This window comes from Sturnira hondurensis, unplaced genomic scaffold (genome assembly GCF_014824575.4).
Source record: "Sturnira hondurensis isolate 20B ecotype Veracruz unplaced genomic scaffold, ASM1482457v3 Scaffold0022977, whole genome shotgun sequence".
Lineage (NCBI taxonomy): Eukaryota > Metazoa > Chordata > Mammalia > Chiroptera > Phyllostomidae > Sturnira > Sturnira hondurensis.
The window spans coordinates 1,989,477-2,017,358 of NW_028095608.1; the positions used below are offsets into that span (position 1 = coordinate 1,989,477).

The 27,882-nt window shown below is 45.0% G+C and overlaps 1 protein-coding gene across 8 annotated transcripts; it reads left to right on the forward strand.

Moving 5' to 3' along the window:
* The first annotated feature begins 333 nt into the window (after positions 1 to 333).
* Positions 334 to 27,869, forward strand: LGALS8 (galectin 8). Of its 8 annotated transcripts, none has more exons than XM_037037306.1 (11): positions 334 to 424; positions 1,827 to 1,976; positions 5,579 to 5,667; positions 7,516 to 7,726; positions 9,019 to 9,138; positions 16,614 to 16,670; positions 17,402 to 17,428; positions 17,540 to 17,677; positions 18,153 to 18,241; positions 19,004 to 19,169; positions 26,576 to 27,869. In XM_037037306.1, the coding sequence occupies exons 2-11, from the start codon at positions 1,935 to 1,937 to the stop codon at positions 26,723 to 26,725; spliced, it is 1,089 nt and encodes a 362-aa protein (XP_036893201.1). In that variant the 5' UTR covers positions 334 to 424; positions 1,827 to 1,934; the 3' UTR covers positions 26,726 to 27,869. The 8 variants fall into 8 exon arrangements, with proteins under 8 accessions (XP_036893201.1, XP_036893203.1, XP_036893204.1 ...); XM_037037308.1 differs by lacking the exon at positions 334 to 424 and adding an exon at positions 475 to 498; XM_037037309.1 differs by lacking the exon at positions 334 to 424 and adding an exon at positions 565 to 1,045.
* The last annotated feature ends 13 nt before the right edge of the window (positions 27,870 to 27,882 follow it).

Below are 27,882 nucleotides of genomic sequence, written 5' to 3' on the forward strand. Positions count from 1 at the left end.
TAAGCGCCCTCCCTTCGAGACTGGAGGCCAGCGACACGACGCGGACGGGACACGCTGGACTGGGAGCCGAAGACTTTTTCTTTTCTCCCCACATTTCCCTCCGCCCCATCCCGACGACTGGGCAGAGGCGGCCAGCTCTAGCCAGGGATCTTTTAAAACAGTCTTCCCTCGTCCCTGCCATCCTGCACCGAGCCAGATGCAGCCCGAGTCCCCAGAGGCTGTGCGGGAGGTGGGGCTGGGAGGCGGCGACTGGGAGGCGGACGCGGACTAGTGGCCAACCGGGACGTCCCTAGCGCGAACTCGGACAGGGTCAGCGGACTGACTGCTCTCGCGTCCCGTAGCCGCGCGCGGGCGTCGAGCCGCAGCTGGACAGAGCGCCACGGCACATAAACGCTTTGCGTGAGCGCCTCGGCCGCCTGTCCGGGTGAGTTGGGGGCTCCAGGGAGCCGCGGCGGTGGCGCGCCAGCATCCGAGGGGCTGCGGCCGTCACTGTCCTAGGTCGGAGTTGATGGGTGGGCCCGTCTCCGGCCAGTGCGCCCCGGGTGGTGCGGGGCTCCCGCCGCAGTCGGGCGGTCTGGGGCGGCTTCCTCCTCCGCCGCGTAACTGACAGGGTCTTAAGCTTAGTGACAGACCCCGCGGGTCCACGGGTTCGCTTTGAACGCGCTCTCTGAGAAGCCGAGTCGCTGGACTGCCTGTTAAACGTTAGGAAACGCAGGTTTCCCGAAAGGCGCTGATGCTCCTTGAAACGTAACCCTGGTTCCTGCTCGGCGGCCGGCGTTGCTGATATCGGGGAACTACGGGCTCTAGAAGCCTCGGGGCTGGGCACGGTGTGACCTATGAGTGGCCCTGACTTCTCTGCATCCTTGCCTGTACCTCTCCTACGTGTGGTTGAAGACAAGCCCGTGCTAAACCGGGAGAATTGCAGTTTTCTCACCCGGGACCCAGTGCTGGCTGCGTTTGCGCATGCTCTGTGCGGCGTAGGGCCAGCAGGCGGAAGTCAGGCGGAAGTCGGGTGGAAGGCTGCAGTTTCGTTTCTCATCTAGTTGTTAGCTCGTCGTCCCTCCTGGGGCTGTTAACCGTAGCGACGGATTCCTTTTTTTAACATTATATTTGACATACGGCATCAGTTAGTTTCAGGTGTGCGACACAGAGACTCCTCACCTATTTACCTTACGAAGTGATCTCTGCGGTAGGTCTGTCCATTGGTTATTGCGGTGTTATTGACTGTGTTCCCTTTGCTGTTATATCCCGTGGCTTACTTATAACTAGAAGTTTGTCTTTGAAATTGTGGTTGATGCTCCCCCACCACACACATCTTTTATTTCTTTTTGCCCCAGGAAAAACTCTTATGTTTAATATTCGAGGTTGGATTTTTTCCCCCTTTGACTTGTTTAAATTCGGAGGAGGAGATTCAATCTTTTCTGTTAATCATAATAGCTAAAACTTATAAAGCACGTGCTGTCCCATGTTTTATTAATTCTTTTAATTCTCAGACCTGTGAGGTGAGTGCTATTGTTCTCATTTTACATACAGATGAAAAATTTGTACAGGAGTATTTGCTGCTATTTTACTTTAGTATTTTTTAATAACAAATTTCATGTTAGAAACTTTCCATTGATGTCATTGTAAACCAACATTTCCTGCGTTAATAATACAACACTAGTTTATAAGCATAGTAGGTAAGAATTGGGGTCACATCTTTGATTGCAGTAGCATCTTGTTATTTGTTAAATGTCAGTAAGATAATTAATCATTTAGATTTAAGAGTAGTAATGATGTGAAGAAAAGTGACTCATTTTCTTTTCCTTTGTTTTGATTTCACACAGGGCAGCTGCCTCAGTTTCAATCTGGGAAGCCTTTAAATGAAACTTGCTTAAAGTCTGAGATCACTCACAGCACAGAGACCCCGGTCAGCAGCACAGTGGAAAAGAAGGATGTTGTCCTTAAACAACCTGCAGAGTGTCATCAGTAACCCGGTAACTGGTTTCTCTGAAGTCACTTTCTACTTTGGCAGGATTGAGAGCAAATCCAATTGGATAGTAATGATCTGTTGCTGGGGGAGAGGGTCAAGAATAAAATTCAGTGAACAGGTCACACAGTCCCTTAGGGACTGTGACAACAGATGCCCCCCTTGGAACTGTCCATTGGGGGGCCAGGTCCCATTGCCACCAAGGTAGTGAGAACAAGTGTGTCGTGAATGGGACCCAAGAAGACAGTGGAGGGCATGCCGGTGTTGGTGGTGGCAGGAGGGTGCAGATAACCATAAGACATAACTTTAAAAAGAAAATGGACTTCTTTCTCTACACACTTTAAATTTTCTTTTTCAATTAGACCTGTTTATGAGAAGTTAACATCTCAGTTTTTAACCCTTCTGCCTTTCAAATGCTGCTTGTCCCTTGAGCAGAGGAATGTCAGAAGCTAGTGGTGAGATGAAAATGAAAAAAATTAAGGGTCTTAATTTTTTAAGACCCTTAAAAGGGACCCTGGGACAAGGGTTCTTGTCCCAGCCTGAGGCTGGTCCAGGAACCCCTGAATGACCGTAATTGCTCAAAGTTTCAGTGTACCCCCAAGAAATGATCGATTTTAGTTTTAAGTAGGGATGCAGTTTCCATGTATCTGGAGCTGAATCCTGAATTTAGGTCTGAGGTAGAGTTGCTGCTTTTTTTGTAAACAGTCCCTGCTCCTCCAAGAGACTCTTGGGCAATAGGGAGGGCGAGGGTCCTAAACCAGTCTTACTGTAAGTGGGTTCTGGTTTTTTGTTACTTATTTTGTAGCTATAACTCTTTTCCTCCTAAGTTTTAATGTCATTAAGCAAACTCAGCTTTAGAGGACGTAGCCTTCAGTAGTACTAGATTTCAAAAAGAAGACTTCCTGAATTTGAAGTCAGATACTTAAATTGATTTTGTGTGTCTTAGAGTTAAAAGCATCTCAAAATTATAGACTGACTTCTGCAGAGATTTAAAAAAAAGATAGGCTGCCTGCCAAGGATGACTGCAGTGAAACCTTTCTTTGCAGTGAAACCTTGACGAGTCAGGAGGCCTGGGCCATCGGGTCACCCTGGTCAGTGCTGGCCTTCATGCACAAAGATGCCTAATTGTAATGGTGTTTGGAAAATCATTTTTTAGGTTAAAACCCCCGCATATCTGGACACTGTATGTCTTGATGATTCCTGTGATTTCTGGGGTTAGCACCCTGAACTGATGAAGGGGGCCCGAGGTCACACTGCTTTAGGGCAGGAAGTGCCCTCTGGGCTCCCAGATGTCCTCACTCTGTTCCATGGAAACAAGTTTACAAAGTAAACATTTTCGGGCCCTTTAAGTTTCTCTGTGTTGTAGTCAGTTTTCACAAGTAGAAAAGGGTAGGTAGAGAGACTGACCTGAATGGCAAAAATAATGTTTGGATGTCTTTAAATTTCACTTACTGTTAAACACTCACTGCACTGAGTCCCTGTATTGCGTGTCAGCTCTCCTACCACGTGTAGCTTGTTGCCCCTCTAGTGTTTGAAAGACAAGGGGAAAAGAGGCCACAGATAACTTTGATATTAATTGATTAGGATATTGAGCAGGGTGGGAAGTTTTGGCAGAGAACACCAAACCTAACAAGGGCTTAAGCTTATGGTACTGTCTCCAATGCGATCGTATCTCTCTTAATTTTTTTTACAAAGTAATTCCTTGTGAAACCGAAAACAAGAAAGCTTGCAGTTGCCTAGAAAACAGTTCCTTCTCCCTTTTCACGTGAGTGGACAGCCGTGAGTTAAGTGAGCGGGCTACAGGGCGTTTTGACTCACTCCCGTAGTCCCAGAAAGCTAAGTCTTACTGATGTAATTCAGGGCACTTCACCAAGCAGAAACCATTAACCCAGACAACTGAAACAGAAAATGGCCCAAGTTTTCGACACAGCTGTTTCTCAGACTAGAACAATTTACTAACAGTTGTGAACAACTTATTAGCAGTGATGGTCTCAAAAAGCTCTTTCCAGCCCCTAAAATTAAATACATGATAAAAATGCCCGTGGTCATAAAAATATAAATTTTTATTATAGAAATCATTTCTGATTTATTTCTTTACAGTGTTTTCTTTTTAATGTTTATTATCTTAAGATATTTATTTAAGATTATAATGTGTATAGTTTTGTAGGCTGCTTTCTTACTGATAACTTGGATCACTAATATTTTGTGTTGTTGAATGCTCTGCATACATGTAATTAGAACATACATTAAAGTTGAAGTTACAAAAATTATTCTCACTTTATGAAGATTGATTTACATTGTTGAAGATGCTGCCATCTAATCTTGTCATTGGCTGTGGGCCAAAAGATCACCGTGGAGGTGTGACTCCTTCTACATTAAACTTGACCACTCTGCTGTGTGTCTGCAGCCACACCCTGTGCATCCATTGAGCAGCAAGAGATTTCTGGTGTCACTCAGCCGTTACGAGACCAGATGGCAACTGGTTTGGGGGATTCTCGTTGCTGAAGGCAGCAACACTTGCTGTGCAGCGGCCGCTTCGTCACAGCTCATCTGCTTGTGAGAGGCCGGCCACAGCCCTTTCCAGGCAGCAAGAGCTCATTCATTCACCATGTGATGGTTGATCATCTCTGGACCTCTGTCCCAGGGATGTGAAGGTGATGACCTGCAGCGCAGTGGTGGCCACAGACAGCATGCAGTGCTGTGCGGGGCCCTCAGAGGGGCTCACTCAGGGGCCCCTGGGGAACCTGAGACAGGATCCTCAGTGGAATGTCCTTGAGCCGAGAGCCACGCATTGACAACAAGCCCCTCGAGTTTTATTTGTATCTTGACAACTAGTACTACCTCGGATAAGTTGCAGCATATAAGACATATTGGGGAGCCTGGCATGCAACATGCTGGTGTCTGGCAAGGTGCTCCCAACTGGAAGAGGGGAGGTTGTGAGGTAGGAGATGCAGCCAAGTAGGTCCCCAGCCAAGTGTGGTCACCTTAGGGGAAGGGGAGTGACAAGGTCTGAGTGTCAGGCCCCAGGTAGAAAGGCTGGGTTCCAGCTGTTGAGGGGACAGGTTGAAACCCAAATGCTGTGTGGGAATGCCTGGTGGAGCCCAAGCCCGCAGATGGACCAGGCGAGGGTCAGTGGACACTGCTATGAGGGGACCACAGGCACCCGGAGCTCATCCCTTGGGTGCAGTGTGGTGTGGGTTGCAGTCAGGAAGCCTGGTGTGGCCAGGCCCTCCCCAGGCAGTGAGTGTCCTCTCCCCATTGGTGCTGGCGTGGGGCCACATGCAGCCTTGATCCTGCTGTTGTGAGGAACACTTGGATGGGGAGAGATGACGTTGCCATGAATTGTTTTTTCTATTATCAGGATTATTCTTTTAAGTGGAAGTTTTATTTCATAAAATCCTAGCCAAATATAAAATACCATGAACGGTATTAATCTTTTGTCTTTTCCCAAATAACTCAATTTGCAGATATTGTGTAGCTGTATGAATAGTGAAGACAGCTTGGAAAAATGCTAATTGAGCAGATTTCTATGTCATAAAAATGTAGTGCTTAAAAATACAATCTTTCAATTTTATGTAAAAGTATATTTGTTATATTTATTTTCCCTAGGTAATCCCCTATGTTGGGACCATATCTGAGCAGTTGGAGCCTGGAACTTTGATTGTAATTCGTGGGCATGTTCCTGCTGATTCAGACAGGTAAAATTGTTTTACTGGATGAGAAAGAACATGAACAAACTGTTTCTTTGTGGCTGCGGGACAGTATGAAAAGTAACGTGGGAGGGACATTTGGCATTTGAGGCCTGATTTTGCTTTCGTCAGCTTCATGGCCCAGGTGCTGAGATTGGAATGAGTGACTGAGGTAAAGGTTTATTTGGGTTTTTATTTTATTGCTATGAGTCTGATCTCACTGTAAAGAATTGGATCTATAAAGGCCTGTCTAGAAGGTGTCCAGCCATGTAATATGAAAAATAGAGACATTTAGTGAAGAAGATACAAGAAACATTGTACATAGGACAATGATACCTCAGTCCCCTTCAACGTAGGTATCCTTGGGGCCTCACACGGTTCTCCCAGTTGCCATCAGCAGCCCCGTTGTATTTTCCTGAATCTCATTGACAGTGTTAAATCTCTTCCCTTTCAAAGGTGATTTTAGTTTTGGGAAAAGCCAGAAGTCACAGGGAGCCAAGTCTGGGCTGTAGGGGGCTGAGTCACCTGGGTGATTTGATGTTTTGTCAAAAAACTCTGCACAAGACATGATGCATGAGCAGGCATGTTGTCATGATACAGTTGCCAATCACTAGTTGCCCATAGCTGCGGCCTTCTGGATCATCCCAATAGTTTCTGTGGAGGAATGTTCAAACTTAACACAAAATCGGATGCAGATTCGTTGCTTTACTTGCTCAGTCATTTTGAATGCGACAGACACATAATACACACACTCACTCTACAGTGTCTCTTGCCCCCACTGAATAGTACAGTGAAATCATCATTGTTCACACATGTACATTCCAGTTCACTCTCCCTGGCTGCCAGATTACATCGATGTCATGCAAACCATCCTTTTTACATTAAAAATGGCAGGATTTTTGGATAGACTTCGTATATTAGTGGGGGGAACTGTGATCAGACGACAGGGACAAAGTCCAGTTACAGGGTCACACTCCCACAGCATTTCTCTCCCTTTCTCTAATCATCACCTGATTTGTTTATTGATTTGAGAGAGGAAGGGAGGAAGGAGGATAAAGACAGACAGCAATGTGAGAGAGAAACATTGATCGATTGCCTCCCATACGTGCCTCAACCTGCGATTGAATGTGCAGCCTACGCATATGTCCTGACTAGGGATCAAACCCACAACTTTTTGGTATGTGGGACGATGTTACAACCAGCTGAGCCACCTGGCCAGGGCTTGCACAACACCTCTTAAGGCAGTATGCGTCCTTGGCTGCTAACTGTGGACAAGCCCATACTGTTAGAGTTGAGCTCAGGTCAGCATGGCCACTGCCCACACAACAGTGATTCATATGAGATACGAAAGTCAAGTCTAGAGGAAACAATGTAGGTGTTTTAAGGCAACTCTATCAAGTCTTAGAGAAGCAAGTCGCTTCTGGCTCTCCTCTCTGCTGTCCCAGGGTGAGGTCCTCCTTCCTTGATTCTTGGCACTTAACAACAGCAGCTGGGTGGGCACATGTACTGTTGGGGGGGGTAGGGAGTGGACAAAAGGCAGAGGCCACCTGATTTAACCGCAGTTTCCAGTAGTTGCCTTAGACACTTGGCTTCCACCTCAGCAGAGCTTTACCCCATGAGCATGCCTGCCTGCAAGGGAGGCTGGAGAATGGGGGCTCCTTCTGCACAGGTGGGGCCCCAGCTACAGCTCAGGGGCCTGTTCTTGAGGAGGAAGCAAAGGAAGGGTATTCAGGCCATGAGGATGAACGAGCAGAGGGTCAGCCATACGTTGCTCAGCCTGGGTTTTTGTGCTTCTGGGCCCCTCCCTGCAGCCTTCCTCGCAGAATCCTCAGGTGGCGTGTTTCTTTCCTCACACAGGTTCCAGGTGGACTTCCAGAGTGGCAGCAGTGTGAAACCCCGAGCCGATGTGGTCTTTCACTTCAATCCACGTTTCAAAAGGGCCAACTGCATTGTTTGCAATACTCTGAAAAACGAAAAGTGGGGGAGGGAAGAGATCACCTACGACATGCCTTTCACGAAAGAAAAGTCTTTCGAAATTGTGATTATGGTGCTGAAAGACAAATTCCAGGTAGGCTTTGGAGACTGCAAGCTGAATCTGCATCGATGGGAATCGTTGTGCAGGGAGCTCGTTCACAGCAGCGAGAACCCCTCCTCATGTTTCTTTCATCCAGAGAGAGTTTGGCTTTATAATTTTTCTCATAGGGGCCGGGTGGGTCCCTGCAGGTGAGGTGGGTGCAATTTCTCCTAGCAGGGTGAGCTCAGTTCTGAATTGGCACAGCACCGTACTAATATGAGGTAGTAAATTAAAACCACCGTGGCCCAAAGTTTGGGGGATCTGGACTAATGGACAGGTGGGGAACCTGAGTGTAGAAGTCAGAGTCCAGTGTGAGGTTAGGTCCTGTCACAAGAGGGCTCTTTACAATCTTGACATTTTAGACCCAGAGATGTCCGAAGTCCTGTGTGTAGTTTTCCATGTGCATTTCACATCTTTGTGTGTGTGTGTGTGTGTGAGTGTGTGTGAGTGTGTGTGAGAGAGAGAGAGAAGTAGAATTCGGCCCCAGTGGCTCTTCTCCTGCTTGCTCTTCAAGAGAAGATGCTCCCTGCCCTGGTACAGGTCCTTCCTAGCCTCCAGGATCCTGCTCCCACTAGAATATCACCCCTCAACCCCCTGAGCATCACCTCTTCCTTCTCTGGCCTTTGAGTATTTTTTCCTGTGTTTGTTTTGCCTGCCCCTGGGGTTCTGAGCTCCTCTAGCGTCAAGACCATGCTGTGTTCTGCCTTTGTTTTCCTGACATTCTGCAGCACGGTGCCTGGTGTTTGGGAGGGAGGGAAGGGAACTGTGTGTGCTGGGCACCTGCTCTGTGTCAGGCCACACTGGGACTAAGCAGTGGCCTCATCTCTTCACGACAGTAGCCCTTTGAGTGACAGCGTTTTCCTGTTCACAAACAGCAATCTCAGAAGTTGGGGGACTTGCCCATGTTCATTCACTCAGCAAGTACAGCAAATACAGGCTGAGCGCTTGCCCACATGGCGCTCCCTCAGGGGGGTGGTGTGCGGCAAGCTTGCAGAGCAGGTCTCTCCTGGGCTCAGAGTCCACCAGGGTGTCTCCTATTTCTGCCCAGATGCACGTATGCACGTGCACATGTGTGCATGCATGCACGATTGGTCTGAAGGTGAGGAAGTGAAGATAGGATAAACGCTGTTGGTTTGCGATATTTTCAGTCCCCATCTCGTCAGACACAAAGTGGAGCCCTGTGGGAAAAGGGATAAAATGAAACCCAAGTAAACAGATTCCAGTTGGGGTAAATTAATGAAATTTATTAACTCTCTTCTGGGGGGCTGTTTTCTGTGTCCATCTAGGTGGCTGTAAATGGGAAACATACACTGCTCTATGCCCACAGGATTAGCCCAGAGAAAATAGATACTCTGGGCATTTACGGCACAGTGAATATTCACTCAGTTGGTTTCAGCTTCAGCTCGGTGAGTGCACTTCCATCTTCCATAGGGTGGGGCCTTCTTCCATGATGTTTTCTGTTGAAATGGGAGGATGTATCTTTACCTAACATCTCTTAAAGATAAATATCTCCTAGCCCTGGCTGGTGTAACTCAGTGGATTGAGTGCGGGCCTGCGAACCAGAGGATCACAGTTCCAATCCCAGTCAGGGCACATGCCTGGGTTGCAGGCCAGTTCCTGGCAGGGAACATTGTGTGTCCCCGGCAGATGCAACCATACAATGATATTTCTCTCCCTCTCTCCTTCCCTTCCCCTCTAAAGATAAATAAACAAAATTTTTAAAAAAGATAAATATCTCCTTCATTAGTGCATTAATTCTTGAAAGTAAATCTTTCAGACTACTAGGATTCTGTTTTTTTCTTGTGAACTTACTTTGTGTGAATGTCATTTGGGAAATTGACCTGCTTCTCTGTGAGGCCTATTTTTAAAAATAGTGTTTAGTTCTATAACCCAATCTTGCTTTCTTTACCACTTGTAAACATTATTTTATTTTTTATTCCCATCCACCGACCCACCTCCCTTTTGGCAACCATCAGCTTGCTCTCTGTATAGGTCTGTTTCTGTTGTGTAGTCTTTATTCATTTGTTTGATTATTAGATTCCACATGTAAGTGAAATCATACAGTATTTGTCTGACTTACTTCACTCAGCATAATGTCCTCTAGATCCATACATATTGTCACAAAGGCTGAGATTCTATTCTTTTTTATGTCTGAGTAGTGCTGCGTTGTATATATGTACTATCTTTTCTTCGTCCGTTCATCTGTCCGTGGACACCTAGATTGCTTCCTTATTTTGGCTGTTGTGATTAACGCTGCAGTGAACATTTGGGGTGAATATCACTTTTTGAATTACGGTTTTGGGTTTCCTCAGATAAATACCCAGAACTGGAATTACTGGGGCATGTGGAAGCTTTATGTTTAATTTTTGAAGACTCTACGTGCTGTTTTCCATGTCTGACAAATTTACAATTCCACAAACAGTACACTAGGGTTCCCTTTTCTCCACATTCTCAACAGCACTTGTATTTGTGGATTTATTGATGATGGCCATTCTGACAGGTGTGAGGTGGTATCTCATTGTGGTTTTAACTTGCATTTCCCTGAAGATTAGTGGTGTTGAGCATCTTTTCACATGTCTGGTCCTCTGTATGTCCTCTTTGGAGAAATATCTATTCAGGTCTTCTACTCGTTTTTTGATTGGATTGTTTGTTTTTTTGCATGGAATATCTTTTTCCATCTCCTCACTTTCAGCCTGTGTGTGTCTTTCAATCTAAAGTGAGTCTCTTGTAAGTGGCGTATAGATGGGTCATGTTTTTAAATCCATTCAGCCGCCCTTTGACTTCTGATTGGAGCATTTAGTACATTTATATGTTAAGTAATTATTGATAATTACTTTTTGCCCTTTTGTTCATTGTTTCGTGGTTGTCTATAGTTATCCTCTGGTTCTTTTTTTTTTCCTTCTTAGTCTCTTCTCTTGTGGTTTGCTGTTTTTCTTTAGTGTTTTGTTTGGTTCTTTTCTCTTAATTCTTTTATATCTTTTGTAGGTTTTCATTTTTGTTTACCATGAGGTTCATGTATGTCATTCTTTACGTACAGCAGTCTACTTTAATCTGATAGGCATTTATGTTCTAATATATTCTGTAAGGACTATCTTTTTACTCTCTGCCCCTCAGATTATGTTATTAATGTCATGTTTTATATCTTTCTGTGTTGTATATCTCCTACTAATTGTTGTTTGAGTTGAGTTTGATACTTTTTTCTTTTGACCTTCATCATAGCTCTTTAAATGTCTTAATTCATTGTATTTATTAAATAATTGGCTTTACCTTCGAGATTTTTTTCTCATTTCTGATTATGGCATTTTCTTTTTTGCTTTAAGGAAGACACTAACATTTCTGGTAAAGCTGATTTAATGGGGATGAAGTCCTTTAGTTTTTGCTTGTCCTGGGAGCTCTTTGTTACTCCTTCAGCCATGAACGTTAACCTCTCTGGGTGAAGGCTGTAGGTGCCTGCCTTTCAGCACTTTAAAGATGTCTGGCCACTCCCTTCAGGTCTGTAAAGTTGCTGCTGAGAAATCGGCTCTTAGCATCAGCTCTTATGGGGTTTCCTTTATATGGAACTATTGTTTACCTCTTGCTTCCTCCAAGATCGTGTCTTTATCTTTGACCTTTGCCATTTTAACTACAACCTGTCTTGGCGTGGGTCTCTTTGGGTTCACTATGTTTGGAACTCTCTGTGCTTCCTGGACCTGGATGTCTGCTCCCTTAATCTAGTGAGTTGGGTATTTAGCTTTTATTTCTCTAAATAAAGTTTCTCTGCCTTCCACTCTTCCATCTCCTTCTGGAAGCCCCCCTACAATGCAAATGTTTGAACAGTTGATGTTATCCCAGAAGCCCCTTAAGCCATCCTTATTTTTTTAGATTCTTTTTTCTTTTTGTTGTCCTGATTGGTTGATTTCCACTAGTCTGTCTTCCAGGTTGCTGATTCATCCCTCTCCATTAGCTGATCTCCTGTTGGTTCCTTCTAATGTGGTTTTTTAAATTTTAGTTATTGTATCCTCAGGTATGCCTGGTTCTTTATTGTAGTTTCTAACTCTGTGTTGAAGTTCTCCCTCAGTCCCTCTATTCCTCTCCCAAGATTGGTGATAATTCTTATGACTGTTTCTTTGAAAATATCCTTAGGATGTTTTTCTGGAGGTTTTTCTTGTTCCTTCATTTGAGAGGCATTCTTCTGTCTTTTCATTTTGTTTGACTTTCTGCATGTGTTTATATGAATTAGACAAAATACCTCTCTCTTCCAGTCTTGAAAGAGCGGCCCTGTGTAGATTTGGCCTCCGTGCAGGCCGCGTGTGCCGGGTGGTTGGGCAGGTCAGAGCTGGGTGCCCGTCCCGTGTGTCAGGGCGCTGATCTTTGGAGCAGGAGTGGCTCCAGGCAGTGAGGCCAGGTGAGCACTGTCATGCCCTTTGGTCCTGCGTGCCCCCTTTGTTGAGGGCAGTTGGGGTTCAGGTGACGTGTCTAGGAAAGAGCTGCAGTGATCTTGCAGGTGGAGCCTGAATAGGCCCCTGTCCATCCTGTGGAGGTGGAGGGGGACAGACACAGTGGCATTTTGGAGCACCTCTGACCCTGGAGATTTCACATAGTCCTGGAGAGTTCTCACGGCTCCCCAGACACCTCTCTCCACAGTCTGCTTGTTGTACAGAATGTGGTCTTCTTCTTTTTTTTAATTTTTTTTAAATTTAATTCTTGTTCAAGTACAGTTTTCTGTCTTATATTCCCAGCCCTGCCCCCACCAGTGCTCCCCACCTCCCTCCCATTTCCACCCCCGACCTTAGTTATTGTCCATGTGTCCTTTATACTTGTTCATGTGAGTCCATCCCTTTTTCCCTTGTGATTCTCTCCCCTCTCCCCTCTGGTCCCTGTCAGCCTGTTCCATATTTGAGTGTCTTTGGTCATATTTTGCGTGCTTGCTTGTTTTGTTGTTTAGCTTCCTGTGAAAGGTGAGATCATATGGTATTTGTCTTTCAACACCTGGCTTATTTCACTCAGCATAATGTTTTCCATTTCCATCCATGCTGTTGCAAAGGGTAGGAGCTCCTTCTTCCTTTCTGCAGCATAGAATTCCATTGTGTAAATGTACCATAGCTTTTGATCCAGTCATTTACCGATGGGCATCTAGGTCGCTCCCAACTCTTGGCTATCGGAAATTGTGCTGCTATGAACATCGGGGTGCATAGGTTCTTTTGGATTTTGGTGCTTCAGGGTTCTTAGGATACATTCCCAGCAGTGGAATTGCTGGGTCAAAAGGCACGTTCATTTTTAGTTTTCTTAGAAAATTCCATACTGTTTTCAATAGTGGTTGTACCAGTCTGCAATGAACTAGGACCCAGTCCACCAACAGTGAACTAGGGTCCCCTTTTCCCCACAACCTCTCCAGCACTTGTTGTTTGTTTCTTTGTTTATGATAGCCATTCTGACTGGTGTTTAGTGGTATCTCATTGTGGTTTTAATTTGCATCTCTCTGATAGCTAGCGGTATCGAGCATCTTTTCATGTGTCTCTGGATCCTCTGTATGTCCTTCTTGGAGAAGTGTCTGTTCAAGTCCTTTGCCCATTTTTTAATTGGGTTGCTTGTCTTCTTTGAGTGGAGTTGTGTGAGTTCTTTTGGAGCTTAAACCTTTGTCTGAGGTATCATTGGCAAATATGTTTTCCCAAACAGTTGCTTCTCTTTTTATCTTGATACTGTTTTCCTTAGCCATGCAGAAGCTTTTAATTTTGATGAGATCTCATTTGTTTATTCTTTCCTTTATGTCCCTTGCTCTAGGGGACATATCAGTAAAAATATTGCTGCATGGAATATCTGAGATTTTCCTGCCAATGCTCTCCTCTAGGGCTTTAATGGTTTCACGGCTTATATTTAAGTCTTTTATCCACCTTGAATTTATTTTGGTGTATGGTGTAGGTTGGTACTCGAGTTTCATTTTTTTGCATGTAGCTGTCCAGTTCTCCCAACACCATTTGTTGAAAAGAAAATGAATGTGGTCTTCTATAGCAGTGACCTCTCTGTGGCCTTTGTATGCCAGGTAGTTTTAGAAGTTGGTTTGTGCCAATTAGGTGCTTATTGGCGCCTGGCTGGCTGGGTTGGAGTGGTCCTCAGAAGGAAGGCCAGGTATGTGTGTGACACCCTGCCATGCCTGCTTGCTCCTTTTGTTCGGGGTGAAGGCTTGGGGCCTAGTAGATGGGAATTTGCTGTAGTGCTCCCGCAGGTTGGCTAAAGCATCCAAATACAGCTGTCACCCGGTCACTGTGGAAGGGACATAAACAATGGACTCATGGGCTCCTCTAGACCAGAGTCCCTGTAGCTCCTGGAGGGCACCGTTGTCTCCCAGCCTCACTACTCACTGTCCTTTTCTCTTCTCTGTTCAGAAGCTGTTTGTTCTGCCCCCAGTTGTCTCACAGGAGTCACTGCTCTCCATATACGTATATATTTAAGTTTGCTTATGGGAGGTGGCAAGTTCAGCATTCTCATTCATCAGTAAACAGCATCTGGATTGCCTGATGCTATTTATTGACCAGGGCTGTATTTTCAGTAGAATCTCAAGTCTAATGTGATTCTAGCAAAAAAATCCCAAACAGACTTCTGGCCAAGATGGAGGTGCAGGTAGATACACTTTGCTTTCTTGCACAACCAAAAGAAGGACAACAACAAATTAAAAAGCAAAAAACAATCAGAACTGCCAGAAAATCAAACTGTATGGAAGTCCGACAGCTGAGGAGTTAAGGAAGAAACATTCATCCAGACTGGTAGCAGGGGCAGAGATGGGCAGCCAGGAGAGAGAGAGAGGATGTGTGGCAAGGTGGTGGACTGAGCAGGCGAGGTGGCAGCTGGTGGACTGGGCGGACCTGTGTTCGTGTACTAATAAGCCGGTGGAACAATTGGGGAGTGAGACAGACCTGTGTGGGAAACTAAAGCCTTACAACCTCTGGCTCTAAAAATTGTGGGGGCTGTGGTGGTAGGAAAAACTCCAAGTCTCAGAGGGGAGAGTGTTGGAGAGACCCATGGGGTCCTAGAATGTACACAAGCCCCACCCACCAGGAATCACCACCAGAAGGGCTCAATTTGCTTGTGGGTAGCAGGGGAAGTGACTGAAAGTAGGGTGAGAGCCGAGCAAGTGGCATTGTGCCTGCCCTCTATGACCCTGCCCCACATACAGCACCACAGTGCAGCAAAAGTGGGTTGCCCTGCCCTGGCGAGTACTTAAGGCTCCGCCCCTTACTATGTAACAGATGTGCTGAGACAGAGAAACATGGCCCAAATGAAAGAACAGATCAAAAGTCCAGCCAGAAAGAGAACTAAGCAATGAAGAGATAGACAACCTATCCAATACAAAGTTCAAAACACGGGTAATCAGGATACTCACAGAAATGATTGAGTATGGACACAGAATAGAGGAAGAAGGGAAGTCTATGCAAAATGAAATAGAAAAAAATATACAGGTAACCAACAATGAAGGGAGGGAAACAAGGACTCAAATCAATGATTTGGAGGAGAAGGAAGGAATAAACATTCAATAAGAACAGAATAAAGAAACAAGAATTCAAACAAATGAGAGGCTTAGGAACCTCTGGGACAACTTTAAATGTTCCAACATCTGAATCATAGGGGTGGCAGAAGGAAAAGAGGAAGAGCAAGAAATGGAAAACTTATTTGAAAAAATAATGAAGAACTTCCCTAATCTGCTAAAAGAAATAGACTTCTAGGAAATCTTATTTCTTAGACTTCCCAAAGTCCCAAAGAAATTGGACCCAAGGAGGAACACGCCAGGGCACATCATAGTTAAATTACCCAAGATTAAAGAGAAGGAGAGAATCTTAAAAGCAGCAAGAGAAAAGGAGACAGTTACCTACAAAGGAGTTTCCATTAGACTTTCAACTGATTTCTCAAAAGAAACCTCATAGGTACGAGGGGGCTGGAAAGAAGTATTCCAAGTCATGAAAGGTAAGGACCTATATCTAAGATTACTCTCTCCAGCAAAGCTAGCATTTAGAATGGAATGGCCGATAAAGTGCTTCCTAGAGAAGGTCAAGTTAAGGGAGTTAACCATCACCAAGCCCTTATTATATGAAATGTTAAAGTGACTTACCTAAGGAGAAGAAGATGATCAAAAATATGAATAGTACAATGACAACAAACTCACAACTACCAACAGCTGAACCTAAAACAAACAAAAAAACAAAATGAAACTAAGCAAACAGCTAGAACAGGAACGGAATCATAGAAATGGAGATCACATGGAGGGTTTTCAGCGAGGAGGCGGGGGGGGGGGGGAGAATGGGGAAAAAGGTACAGGGAATAAGAAGCACAAATGGTAGGTACAAAATAGATGGGGAGGCTAAGAATAGTATAGGACGTGGAAAAGCCTAAGAACTGATGTGTATGACCCATGGACATGAACTAACGGCGGATGGGAGGAGGAAATCTGGTGGCAAGGGTGTGCAGACTTGGGGACTGGATAAAGGGGAGAAAAAATGAGACAATTGTAATAGCGTGATCAGTAAGATATACTTAAAAGAATCCCAAACAGAACAACAACAACAAAAACAACCCTTTTTAGCTAGGTAGGGGTTATGACCTTGACACAGGAGTACCTAGAGGTGGAGTGTCTGAGCCAGGGGGTAACTGCATTTTAACTTGTGCTTGATACGCTGACTTGCCCTCCAAAAAGATTTAAATGTTTGTACTCTCAAGAGCTGTTCCTGTTCGCTCACAATCTTCTTGATATTAGTTTCTAGTCCCTTTAATGAAATATGGTAAGTGCTATTTTGGATCATAATTTTCAAGCATACTTTTATGTTTAGCACCATTTATCATTCTTTTTGATATGTGAAGCATGTTATATTGGGAATTCTGATGGATGTTAAAATTAATCTCATCTTTTCCTCAGGATTCAAGAAATAGCCCAGCACCAACCCTGGAACTGACAGAGATACGTCCAGAAAATGTAAATATTTGGTCTTTTTATGAACTACCAGTTTAAAAATGTTCATTTAGTAGCCATGTCACTCAGGTGGCAGGCAGGCCGAGTTTTCTATAATTACGTTTTTTGGTATGAGAAATTAGTTTTAATAGTAATAGGCTGTAAGTAATCATTTGAAAATTGAGGCCACTGTGGCGCTGCTAGGCGCCATAGGGTTTTCTGATACATAAGCTGCAGAGCGTTTGCCCACCACCTCCCAGTCGGTGCAGAAAGAGCTGCCCTGAGGGGGCGTAGCACTGAGGCGGGGTGCCGAACGCTGTCAGCGCATTGGGAGGGGAGCCTCCACGCGTCTCTTCTCCCCTTTGGGAAAAAGTCCTGCGAAAACATTGAGTTTTTGCTGCTGTAAATGGAACAGGTGAGGTCTTACTGAGTACGGCACATTTTTACCTCATAAGAGTATAATCTCAGCGTTTGGGAAGCACCCAGGAAAGAGCAAGTAAAATGTGCTTGAAGCTCCTCTGAAAAATGGTTAGCATACAGTGGAGGAGACGGGGCTCAGACTGCACGTGCAGCCCGAGTAGCCCTCAGCGACTCCCCACCGTGCCATCGTGGGGCTTTGGTGTCCGGTCACCCCCAGGGCAGAGCAGGCGCAGCCTCCCCAGGCCGTGGCCTGGCTCAGTACAGCCAGTAAGTCCAGTTGTAACATACAGCTCTCCCCTTTCAGATGCCCTCATTCTGTCTTTCTCTTTTAACAGGTACAAAATGCTGGCATGTCACAATTTGTAAGTATTTTTACCTACATTATAATATATGGAACATTTTATAAACTGGCCCAGGAGGTGAATGGTTTAAGTGTTGGAAGACAGCTTCATTCCTTCCGTGCCTTACTGCAGAACTGTTTCCCACAGCCTAGTAATAGAGGAGACACTGGTAAAATCGTACCCAGAACTGTCTGCACCAAGAGCAGAGATTCGACTGCCCATCTCACTTTGACTTGCACCAAAATACTACCTGTCAACTCTTTGTCAAAGGTTTGCGGAGCCCACAGTTTTCTTAATTCTATATGACAAGTTTAATTTGCTGGTAAATTTCACCTCTACCCTCAGTAGGAGCGCACAGCACTACCTCTCATTTTCCTGCTGTCCCTGGACAATTGTCAGTTGTCCGGGCTTTGTGTAGGAGCCCCAAAAGTGTGTTTTCCTAACTCCTTCCCTCAGGCAGAGCAGGCGCAGCACGTCAGCCCCCAAGCACAGGTGTTTTCAGAGTGAGTTTCACTCACGTGAAGGGTATGTGGTCCCACTCCACATCCACTCATTTCACTGCTTGCTGTGAGCCAGGCACAGTTTTTACTGCTGGGGACCCATCTCGGGTCCTTGTGCCCAGACACAAGCTGTCCCTTCATGGGGTTCAGAGTCACAGCCTTTAAACATTCCCCAGTGTTTGGGCAGCTTTCCCACAAGGTCCCATTCTGCAGGCTTCCGAGGGCCAGCTTTGCTTTCTTTTCAGACTCTGCCATTCGTGGCAAGGTTGAACTGCTCCATGGGCCCCGGGCGGACGGTCGTCATTAAAGGAGAGGTGAATGCAAGAGCCAAAAGGTTGGTGTCACCGAGTTCACGGTAACTGAATGCTTGCCTGTGTGTTTCTCTTCTTGCCTACACCCCTCAGCAGTCTCGTGAGGTACAGCAGGGCCAGCGGCATAATTATCATCCGAAAGGGGGAGTATTAAAGCAGAAGGTGGTCAGACTGCTGACAACCAGTTGGTGGCAGAACCAGGACGAAATTCTGATGTTCTGACCCAGGCTTTATGTGCCCAGACGAAGGGTGGCGTTTTTCCCCGCGAGGTCCCTTCTTGCCATGCAGAACTTCAAGGCAGCCCTGTGAGTTCCCGTAACTTTTGTTAGGGCTCCTCTTGTCATGTGACTTACAACATTTCTGCTTTAAAAAATGTCTCCAGAAGTGTTCCGACTTCTGAAAGTGGGAAGTAGAGGTGTTTCACAGAAAGGAGTCCCTTCCAAGGGCAGAACACATGTGCATGTTCGAAGAGGATCCCTTCCCGAAAGGCCCTCGCACTCCTGCAGCCTGAAGAGGTCGCTTGGTTTATTATAACCTTTCAGCTTCCCCCCAGCCAGACTTGTAGCCTCAACATTGATTTTAATTTCTTAAAACTTTTATTTTGCAAATGACATACTTCTATTTATGAAGTGGTAACTTGGAATTGAAAGTTTCGTTTTCCTGTGTCCTCTGTGCGTGTGCACACTTATATTTTCTGTGTTGTAATCAGAGTTCAGTACTGGTGGTTAAAATGTCAGAAAGTGCACTACTCTTTACTATTTGCGTTTTTCTTTTTCTCTTACAAGGTTCAGTGTTGATCTACTATCAGGAAAATCAAAGGATATCGCTCTCCACTTGAACCCACGCCTGAATATTAAAGCTTTTGTAAGAAATTCTTTTCTTCAGGAGTCCTGGGGAGAGGAAGAGAGAAATATTACCTGTTTTCCCTTTAGTACCGGGATGTACTTTGAGGTAAGATTGCATTTGTGGAGACTGGGATAGGAGAAATCATCCTGGGAGCAAGGGTAAATGGTCCTTTGCACGATAAATGGTCCGTGCAAAGTCCTCCTGTGGAGATGTGTGTGTGTGTTTGCATTTTGTTTGTTTGCTTCTTTCGAGATTGTATTTTGAGTGCCCCCTTTATCACATTGTGCAAATGGCAGAGCCAGTAGAGGATCACATTATTTGCCCTGGAATTACTTGATATTTGTTGTTATACACAAAACTACCATGTAGCCCCCTATTGTTTAATAGGAATTATAACAGGAGCCTTGTTTCAACTGGAGTGATATGTTTGATACCCAGTGAGCATGAGGGAACCCTAACACCACCTACACTGTTGCTGTCCATGCTGGTTATGCACAGCCGTAGGTGGCAGTCCTTTCGTCCAAGGACTTAGTCCTGTTCGTGTGCATTTAAGAAAAGCTCCTTCAGGCCATTGGAACTTAGAGACAGGTAGTCTTGAGTACCCAAGTATGTGGGTATTATGAAAGCGCAACTTTCCCAAAATGTATCTGGAATGTTGAACATGTGGATGCTGAGTGGTTGGCTAGCTTCACCCATTTCTTAGGCGACTCACTGCCTCAGATGGCATTTTAGGGTCATTGATTTAGGCCATGTTTTTACATCTTAAAAAGTCTTAGGCTCTGGACCATCTGAGTTCTTGAGGAATCATCAAAACTAATTTTAAAAGCATAAACATCAAGGCTGAATAGAAGATGGCAATTTGACATTAATATTTATTTCTTAGCTCCAGTCTAATGCAATATATGTGGAAAAACAGGTGTGAGCTAATCATAGAAGTTGTGGATATTGGTTTGGAATTGAGAAGGATGTGGAAGGTTGAAGGTCAAGTTGGGTTTTCCAGATTTAGGGGGTGATTTGAACAAGTCACTGGAGGAGAGCGGGGCAGCGTAGGGTTTGTTGGCAGGAGAGAGGGGGTGAGTGCCGCAGAAGGAAGTACATCGTCGTGGTCGATGATGGGAAACTAGTGACGTAACTTGTTTTTTGACCTCTCTGAGCCCCAGGTTTTGAACTCCTGTAATAAAATATAAAAGGACAGTCATAATTCTTTCAAATAATCATCTTGTTGTTCGGTTAGTGTTCTACTTCAGACATGGTTGTCCTCGTGTTGGATCGTTTTTGTCAGTTTTCCGTAGTGATAGATCTTTTTCCAGTTGCTTTAAATTTTTGCTTTTAATGTATTTTCATCAAAATCCTCAAATTTGCCCTGGCTGGTGTAGCTCAGTGGATTGAGCGCAGACCTGTGGACCAGAGTATTGTGGTTCGATTCCCAGTCAGGGCACATGCCTGGGTTGCAGGCCAGTTCCTGGCAGGGGACACACCATACATTGTGTGTCCCCAGCAGAGGCAACCATACACTGATACTTCTCTCCCTCTCTCCTTCCCTTCTCCTCTAAAGATAAATAAAAATCTTAAAAAAATACTGATCCATTAAAAAAATCCTCAAATTTTTCCATTATGCCATTACTTTGACTTCAGATTTACTTATCAAAATACCTTTGTTTTCTAATTCTGCCTGCGAGCTCTTTTTATCAATTTCATATTCTTAGGAGCTGTGCTGTAGCATCAGATGGTTGTGAGGCATTTTGTGGTTCCATGTATTCTTCCAGGCTACATACTTTCCTTCTGTGTTGTGACAGTGTGTTCGCCCGGGCGTGTGCCATTCCTCGTGCATGTTTGCCATGCATTGACTCTGCTCTTGCTCTGACACAGCTGACTCTTTCCCACTACATCCAAGACCCGCTTGGGATCCCTTCTGAGACCACGAGGCTGTGTTCTTTGGTCTCCTGAAATGTCAATTGCACCTTACCAAAGGTGTGCCTTCCTCCTGACTGAAACTGAGGTTTCCACCATTGTTACAGATATTTTTTCCCAATTGTCTGTGCCCTCAGAGCCTTCATGTCTGTCAGCTGTAGTATCTGTGGAATTTCCCAGCAGCTGTCTCTGTCAGAAGAAATACGTGCAGTTTGCTTCTTTGCAGATAAAGATTCTGTGTGTCACCCTGGCCTGTGTGGGAGGGTAGGTTGGCAACAAGGCTGTGCTGCTCCTCTCTGGCTTTCTGCAGCCCGATGCAGGCGGGGGCCAGGGGCTGCTGTGCAGGCTCACCAGACGGGCCTCTTCAGTGCAGGAAGGAAACGCCTGGCAGAAGCAGGGGGGCTGGACTGGCATTGGGATGTGATATCAGAAATGTGAGGTTTAGGTGTACAAGTGATCCAAAAGGATAGTGGTTCCTTTCGTGCTTTTACTGTTTTGAGTTTTAGGCAAAGATCTCTGAAGGACTAACACCAGTGATGAATCTGAACTGAACCTCTGCCAGAATGTTAATTATGCCATAGATGCATAGCCTGTTGAGCTCTGAAGAGGTTTTAAGAAATAGATGGAGGCCAGGATGTGCCGAGATGGGGTGGATATCAGGGCCACCAAGCAGCGGCCAATTTCCAGCAATTGCCATAAACTGCTGAAATTTTTCATCAAATTAGTCCAAGATCCTAGAATGTGAGGGAGAAGAGTCAGGATCCTAGTCCCTAGGTTCCCAGACTTTGAGTTAGAATCCCCTCCATTAATGAGGGTCAAATAGCAGCAGTTTTCAGAGGTCCAAGATGGTGGCAGCACCGGACAGTGCTGACCCTACCCCCTTCCATGAGCAAGCACAAATATACAAGAGCAGTTACTCCTGAGAGACAACTGAGGGCTGATTGAATAGCTTCTGACCAACAAACGAGAAAAAGAAACCAATTAGACAAGGCTAGAAAACCACAAGAACAGTCTAGGAGCTTGGGAACTCCTCTGGCTAGAGGAGCTGGCGAGCCCCCTTGTTTGTGCCCCTCCACTTCAGTAGAGCTGTGCTTTGGCCCGCCTGCAGGAGGGCTGCACCAACTACATTGCCTGGAGCCTTTCGCCTCCAAAGGAAATGAGCACAACAGAGTATTAGCAGACACACAAATGGAATGGCCTTCCTGCTGGGGGCCATTCCATCCTGACAATCCAGTGCCGTTAAGCATCTGCCCAGCCCTAACCAGTTTCCAAGACTACCTGGCACACAAAGCTGACACAGAGATCACTTCTACACAAGACCAGTTTCAGTGTAACAAATGAGAGAGACTATACAGAGAGGGCTGGGGAGCTGCAGGAACTCTCTGGGGCCAGAGGGGTCACGTGGGCCACTCTTCCTGTCACCCTGTCCCTCCACAGGGCAGGTGAAAGGCCTAAGTGCTCTGACCTACCCACCAGGTTGCTGCAGCATGTTCTCAAACACATAGTCCCAAAGCAGTGTGGCCCTGGACAAAGGGAGCAAGGAGGATCGCGCCTCTAGCCTTCTACCTGGAGCTACTCAATAGGTCAGTGCCCTGGACCCAGTAGGTCTCCGATCGGCTCCCGTCAGCCTCCAAAAACCATTGCATGCACAGCCTACACAGAAGCTGCATCCACACAAGGCCACTTTTTCAAGACTAGAAGAGAGATTTTGTTTAACTCATATAAACACACGAAGAAAGTCAGAGAAAAATGGAAAGACAGAAAAATATCTCTCAAATGAAGGAATAAGAGAAACCCCCAGAAAAAACACTCTGAGGAAACAGAGATAAGTAATTTGCCTGATAAAGTTTTCAGAGGAAGGGTCACAAGGATGCTCACCAAACTTGAGAGTGTAGGGGGCCTGAGGGAGAACTTCAACTGAGAGTGGAAAGTATAGTAAAGAACCAAGCATACCTGAAGAGTATAATAACTGACATGAAAAACACATTTGAAGGAACCAGTAGTACATTAGCTAATAGAGAGGAATGGACCAGTGACTAGTGGAAATCAATCAATCAGGACAGCAGAAAAAAGAATTAAAATAGAAATGAGGGTGGCCAGTCACAAGTTGGTGACCACCACGAAGAATGCAACTGCAGAAGATGTCAGTGTTACTTTTTTAAAAGAATCCTCCCCCAAGATTATGTTAATTGATTTTAGGGAAGAGGGAGAGAAGCAAACACTGATTGGTTGCCTCCTGTCTGCACCCCAAATGGGTATTGAACCCATAACCTAGGTATGTCCTCAGGCAAGGGAGACAAAAAATACACAAGTGGAATTCCATCAAACTAAAGTTTTTGGTTTTTGCACAGCAGAGGAAGCTATCCACAAAACGATAAGACAGCCTATTGATTGGAAGGAGGTATTCACAAATGACAGATAAGAGGTTAATATCCATCCAGCCAGCCAAGATGGAGGCTTAGGTGGAAACACTGTGCCTCCTTGCACAACCAGAATTAAGGACAACAAAGATTTAGACGCAAAAGCACAACCAGGACAGACAGAAATTGAACTGTACGGAAGTCTGACAATGAACCATTCATCCAGACCGGTAAGAGGGGAGGAGTTGGCAGCCAGTGGAGAGGAGTTGCAGCAGGAAAAAGCGGTGGCTGGCAGACCCCAGGCTCAGGGAGGAAATGAGCAAACCTAGTGAGGCGCACAAGGTGGTTGACCACAGTCACACATTCGCGTGCAGATAAACCAGGCGAAAACAGGTAGTATGACAGACCACGCAACCCAGGGCCCCAGCTACGGGAAATAAAGCCTAAAAGCACCAATTGAAAAGGTGCTGGGAGAGACTTCCAGCCTCATAGGAGAATTCGCTGGAGAGACCCATAGGGTCCTAGAACATACACAAGCCCACCCACCCAGGAACCAGCATCATAAGGGCCCAATTTGCTTGTGCGAAGTAGTAGAGGGGACTGAAATTCCAGAGAGAGCAGAACAAGTGCCATTGTTCCCTCTCTGACCCCGCCCCCACATAGAGTCACAACCCAGCAACTGGGTTGCCCCGCCCTGGTGAACACCTAAGGCTCCATCCCTCAACATAATAGGTGCAACCTGACCAAAAAATTACGGCTCAAACAGAAGAAGCCAGAGCCCCAGAGCCAGTACTTCTAAGTGACCAGGAGATAGCCAACCTATCAGATGCACAGTTCAAAATACTGGTGATCAGGATGCTCATAGAACTGGTTGATTTTGGTCACAAATTAGATGAAAAAATGAAGGCTACACTAAGTGAAATGAAGGAAAATGCACAGGGAACCAATAGTGATGGAAAGAAAACTGGAACTCGAATCAGTAGAGTGGACCAGAAGGAACAAAGAAACAACCAAATAGAAAAGAATGAAGAAACAATTCAAAAAAGTGAGGGGATGTTTAGGAACCTCCAGGACATCTTTAAAAGTTCCAACATCTGAATTACAGGAGTACCAGAAGGGGAGGAAGAAGAACAACAAGTGGAAAAGTTATTTGAACCAATAATGAAGGAGAACTTCCCCAGTCTGGCAAAGGAAATAGACTTCCAGGGAGTCCAGGAAGCTCAGAGAGTCCCAAAGAAGCTGGATCCAAGAAGGAACACACCAAGGCACATCATCATTACATTAGCCAAAATTAAAATGAAGGAGAGAGTTCTAGAAGCAGCAAGAGATAAGGGGACAGTCACCTACAAAGGAGCTCCCATCAGACTGTCAGCTGATTTCTCAAAAGAGACCTTCCAAGCAAGAAGGGGCTGGAAAGAAGTATTCCAAGTCATGAAATCCAAAGACCTACAGCCAAGATTGCTTTATCCAGCAAAACTTTCATTTAGAATGGAAGGACAGATAAAGTGCTTCTCAGATAAGGTCAAGTTCAAGGAGTTCATCATCACCAAGCCCTTATTATATGAAATGTTAAAAGGACTTATGTAAGAAAAAGAAGATAAAAAATATGAACAGTGAAAGGTCAGCAAACTCACAGTTTTTAACAACCACACCTAAAACAAAAGCAAACTAAGAGGACAGCTAGATCAGGAGTGGAACCATAGAAATGGAGATCACATGGAGGGTTAGCAACAGGGGAGTGGGAGGGGGAGAAGGGGGGAAGGTACAGAGAATAAGTAGCATAGACAGTGGGGAGAAAATAGATATGGGGAGGGCAAGAATAGTGAGAAAGGTAGAAGCTAAAGAACTTAATGACACATGGACATGAACTAAAGGGAATGTGGGTGGGAGGGGGTGTGCAGGGTGGAGGGGAATGAAGGGAGGGACAACTGTAATGCATAATCAGTAAAATATGTTATTAAGAAAAAGGTTTATGTCCAAAATTTATGAAGAACTCAGACAAGTCAACACCAAAGAAAGAAGCCAATGAAAAAATGATCAAAGTATCTAAATAGAGATGGCCACCATATGTGTGAAAAGATGCTCAACTTCACTAATTATCAGAGAAACACAAATTAAAACCACAATGACATACCACCTCACACCTGTCAGAATGGCTATCATCAATAAATCAACAAACAGCAAGGGAACCCTCTTCACTATTAGTCACATTTTAAATTGGTGTAGCCATTATGGACAACAGTATGTAGATTCCTCAAAAAATTAAAAATAGAGCTTCTATACAATCCAGATTTCCAGCAAAGTCACTAATTCAAAAAATTATATTCATACTACATTCACTGCAGTGTGACTAGTAATAGCCAAGATATGGAAGCAACCTCGTGTCCTTCAATAGGTATATACAATGGAGTATTACCCAGCAGTAGAGAATGAAATCTTGCCATTTGCAACTGCATGAAGGACCTAGAGGATATCGGGCCTAAGTGAAACGTCTCAGACAGAAAAAGACAAGTGTTACATGATTTCACTTATATGTGGAATATAGTGAAACCAATGAATAAACTAAACCCAAAGGACTTGGAGAGAGCAAGCTGATGGTTGCCAGTGGGCAGGTGGGTGAGGTGATGGGAAAATAAATAAAATTAAGAACAAAATACCAGCAGTTTTCCTACTTCATTAGAGGGCTGAAACATTGGTGAGGAGGGGCAACTTTCAACTTGGCGTGGAGCAAGGAGTAAGCGAAGGTTACAGGTGAGGGAATGTGTGTGAAAGGTAGGCTCACCAGGCCCTGGGAGAGTCCCTTTCCCAGGTGGGACAAGACAGAAGGTACCATCTTCAGAACACTTCAGTGAGTTGAGGGTTTAGCAGTCACAGAAGGGAAGTCAGCAGCAGCAGGCTGTGAGAATTCTCTGTGTGTATAGAACAAGGCAAATTATTAATTTTTAAAATATTTTATTTATTTATTTTTAGAGAGAGGGGATGGGAAGGAGAAAGAGTGAGAGAGAAACATCAGTGTGTGGTTGCCTCCCATGTGTCCCCCACTGGGGACCTGGCCCGCAACCCAGGCATGTGCCCTGACTGGGAATCGAACCAGCAACCCTTTGCTTCACAGGCCCGTGCTCAATCCACTGAGCTACACCAGCCAGGGCAGCAAGGCAAATTATTTATTTCACATTCTTAGTATACAATAAAAAATTTTAAACAAGGGGAAGCACTAATGTGTGTGTCCTTTTCTTTCAGATGATCATTTATTGTGATGTTAGAGAATTCAAGGTCGCGGTAAATGGTGTTCACTGCCTGGAGTACAAACACAGATTTAAAGACCTTAGCAGTATCGACACACTGGAAATTGATGGAGATATCCACTTGCTGGAAGTAAGGAGCTGGTAGCTGGCATCACTGCAACAAAAACTAAAATACAGAATGGCTGATGTGACTCTGGCCTTGTAAAATGCATTGCACAATCATATTTTCTGTATATTGTAAAAATGAGCTCACACAGCGTTAGTCCTACTGGGTGTTCTCAGTCATGCAGTTGGAGTTTTGTCTAGCACAGGAGGAGGATATTCCAGACAACAGCAGCTTACCCATTACTCGGGCCTTGCCGCTCTGTTCCCCACCCAGTCTGTTGTTTATAACCCATTTCGCATTCAGGACGTACTTGTGAAGGGCCTACTCTACTACAGTAGCTAACACGCGTTGAGCGCTTACCTTTGTCGGCACTGCACTGGGAGCTGGGGGTGTGCATGCAGTGGTGCCCAAACCATGTTCCCATACTCTTGAGCTCGGCATCTTCTGTGCTCTGCTCTTGTGCCACTGTTTCTTCTGCAGGCTAGTATAAACTCACCAGGGACTCGGAATTACCCAGCTATTGATTCACCTAAAGACTAACTTACAGAGGACACTACCTGTCCTGGTGACCGCATTCTTGAGGCTTCTTTCCTATCTCCATAGATGAGGAATTGAGACTAATACCTGGCAGTTTCCTTTAGCACAATAAGCATCTAGCTCCACTAGCTGTAAGCATTACCAAAGAATGAACAGGATGAAATCTGAAGACAGCTCAAAGATTAATGCAAAAACCCCCGCAACAAGAAAACAAGCAAAACCAACAAAAACAGATGGTGCAGACGGTGTTGAAATTAACTTGATGTGAATCACAAGGCCTTTGACTTCTGTACCAGTAAGTGATTGTTTCAGAATGTATGAATTCAGGGTGTCCAAGGTCTGCGTGTACCTCTACAGAGAGTTTAAGGTAGAAACGAGACGAATTGAATTTGCAAATGTTTATGGGTAACAAAGCAAAATCAAGTGTTGATTTAATGGTTGCTTATGAAATAGGCGCTATCAGAAAGTAAAATATACTGACCGAGACCAAAGTAGAGAGGGGCAGCATAGACACCTGTTGGTTCTCCACATGCAAAGCAACACTGCCTCTCCGCTGTTCTCAAGATTAGTCCACGGTCATTAGCCTGAGATCAAAACATTGTTCTACTTCAGGTGATTAAAATCAGACTTGTATCAGCAAGCTAAATTGTTGCAATTCT

Excerpts from the sequence above, each read along its gene's own strand:
- LGALS8 (XM_037037306.1), top strand. The coding sequence starts at position 1,935 with ATGTTGTCCTTAAACAACCTGCAGAGTGTCATCAGTAACCCG. Across the intron at positions 17,429-17,539 it reads ATGCTGGCATGTCACAATTT|AACTGTTTCCCACAGCCTAG; the intron begins GTAAGTATTTTT and ends GCCTTACTGCAG. Across the intron at positions 19,170-26,575 it reads GTACCGGGATGTACTTTGAG|ATGATCATTTATTGTGATGT; the intron begins GTAAGATTGCAT and ends CTTTTCTTTCAG.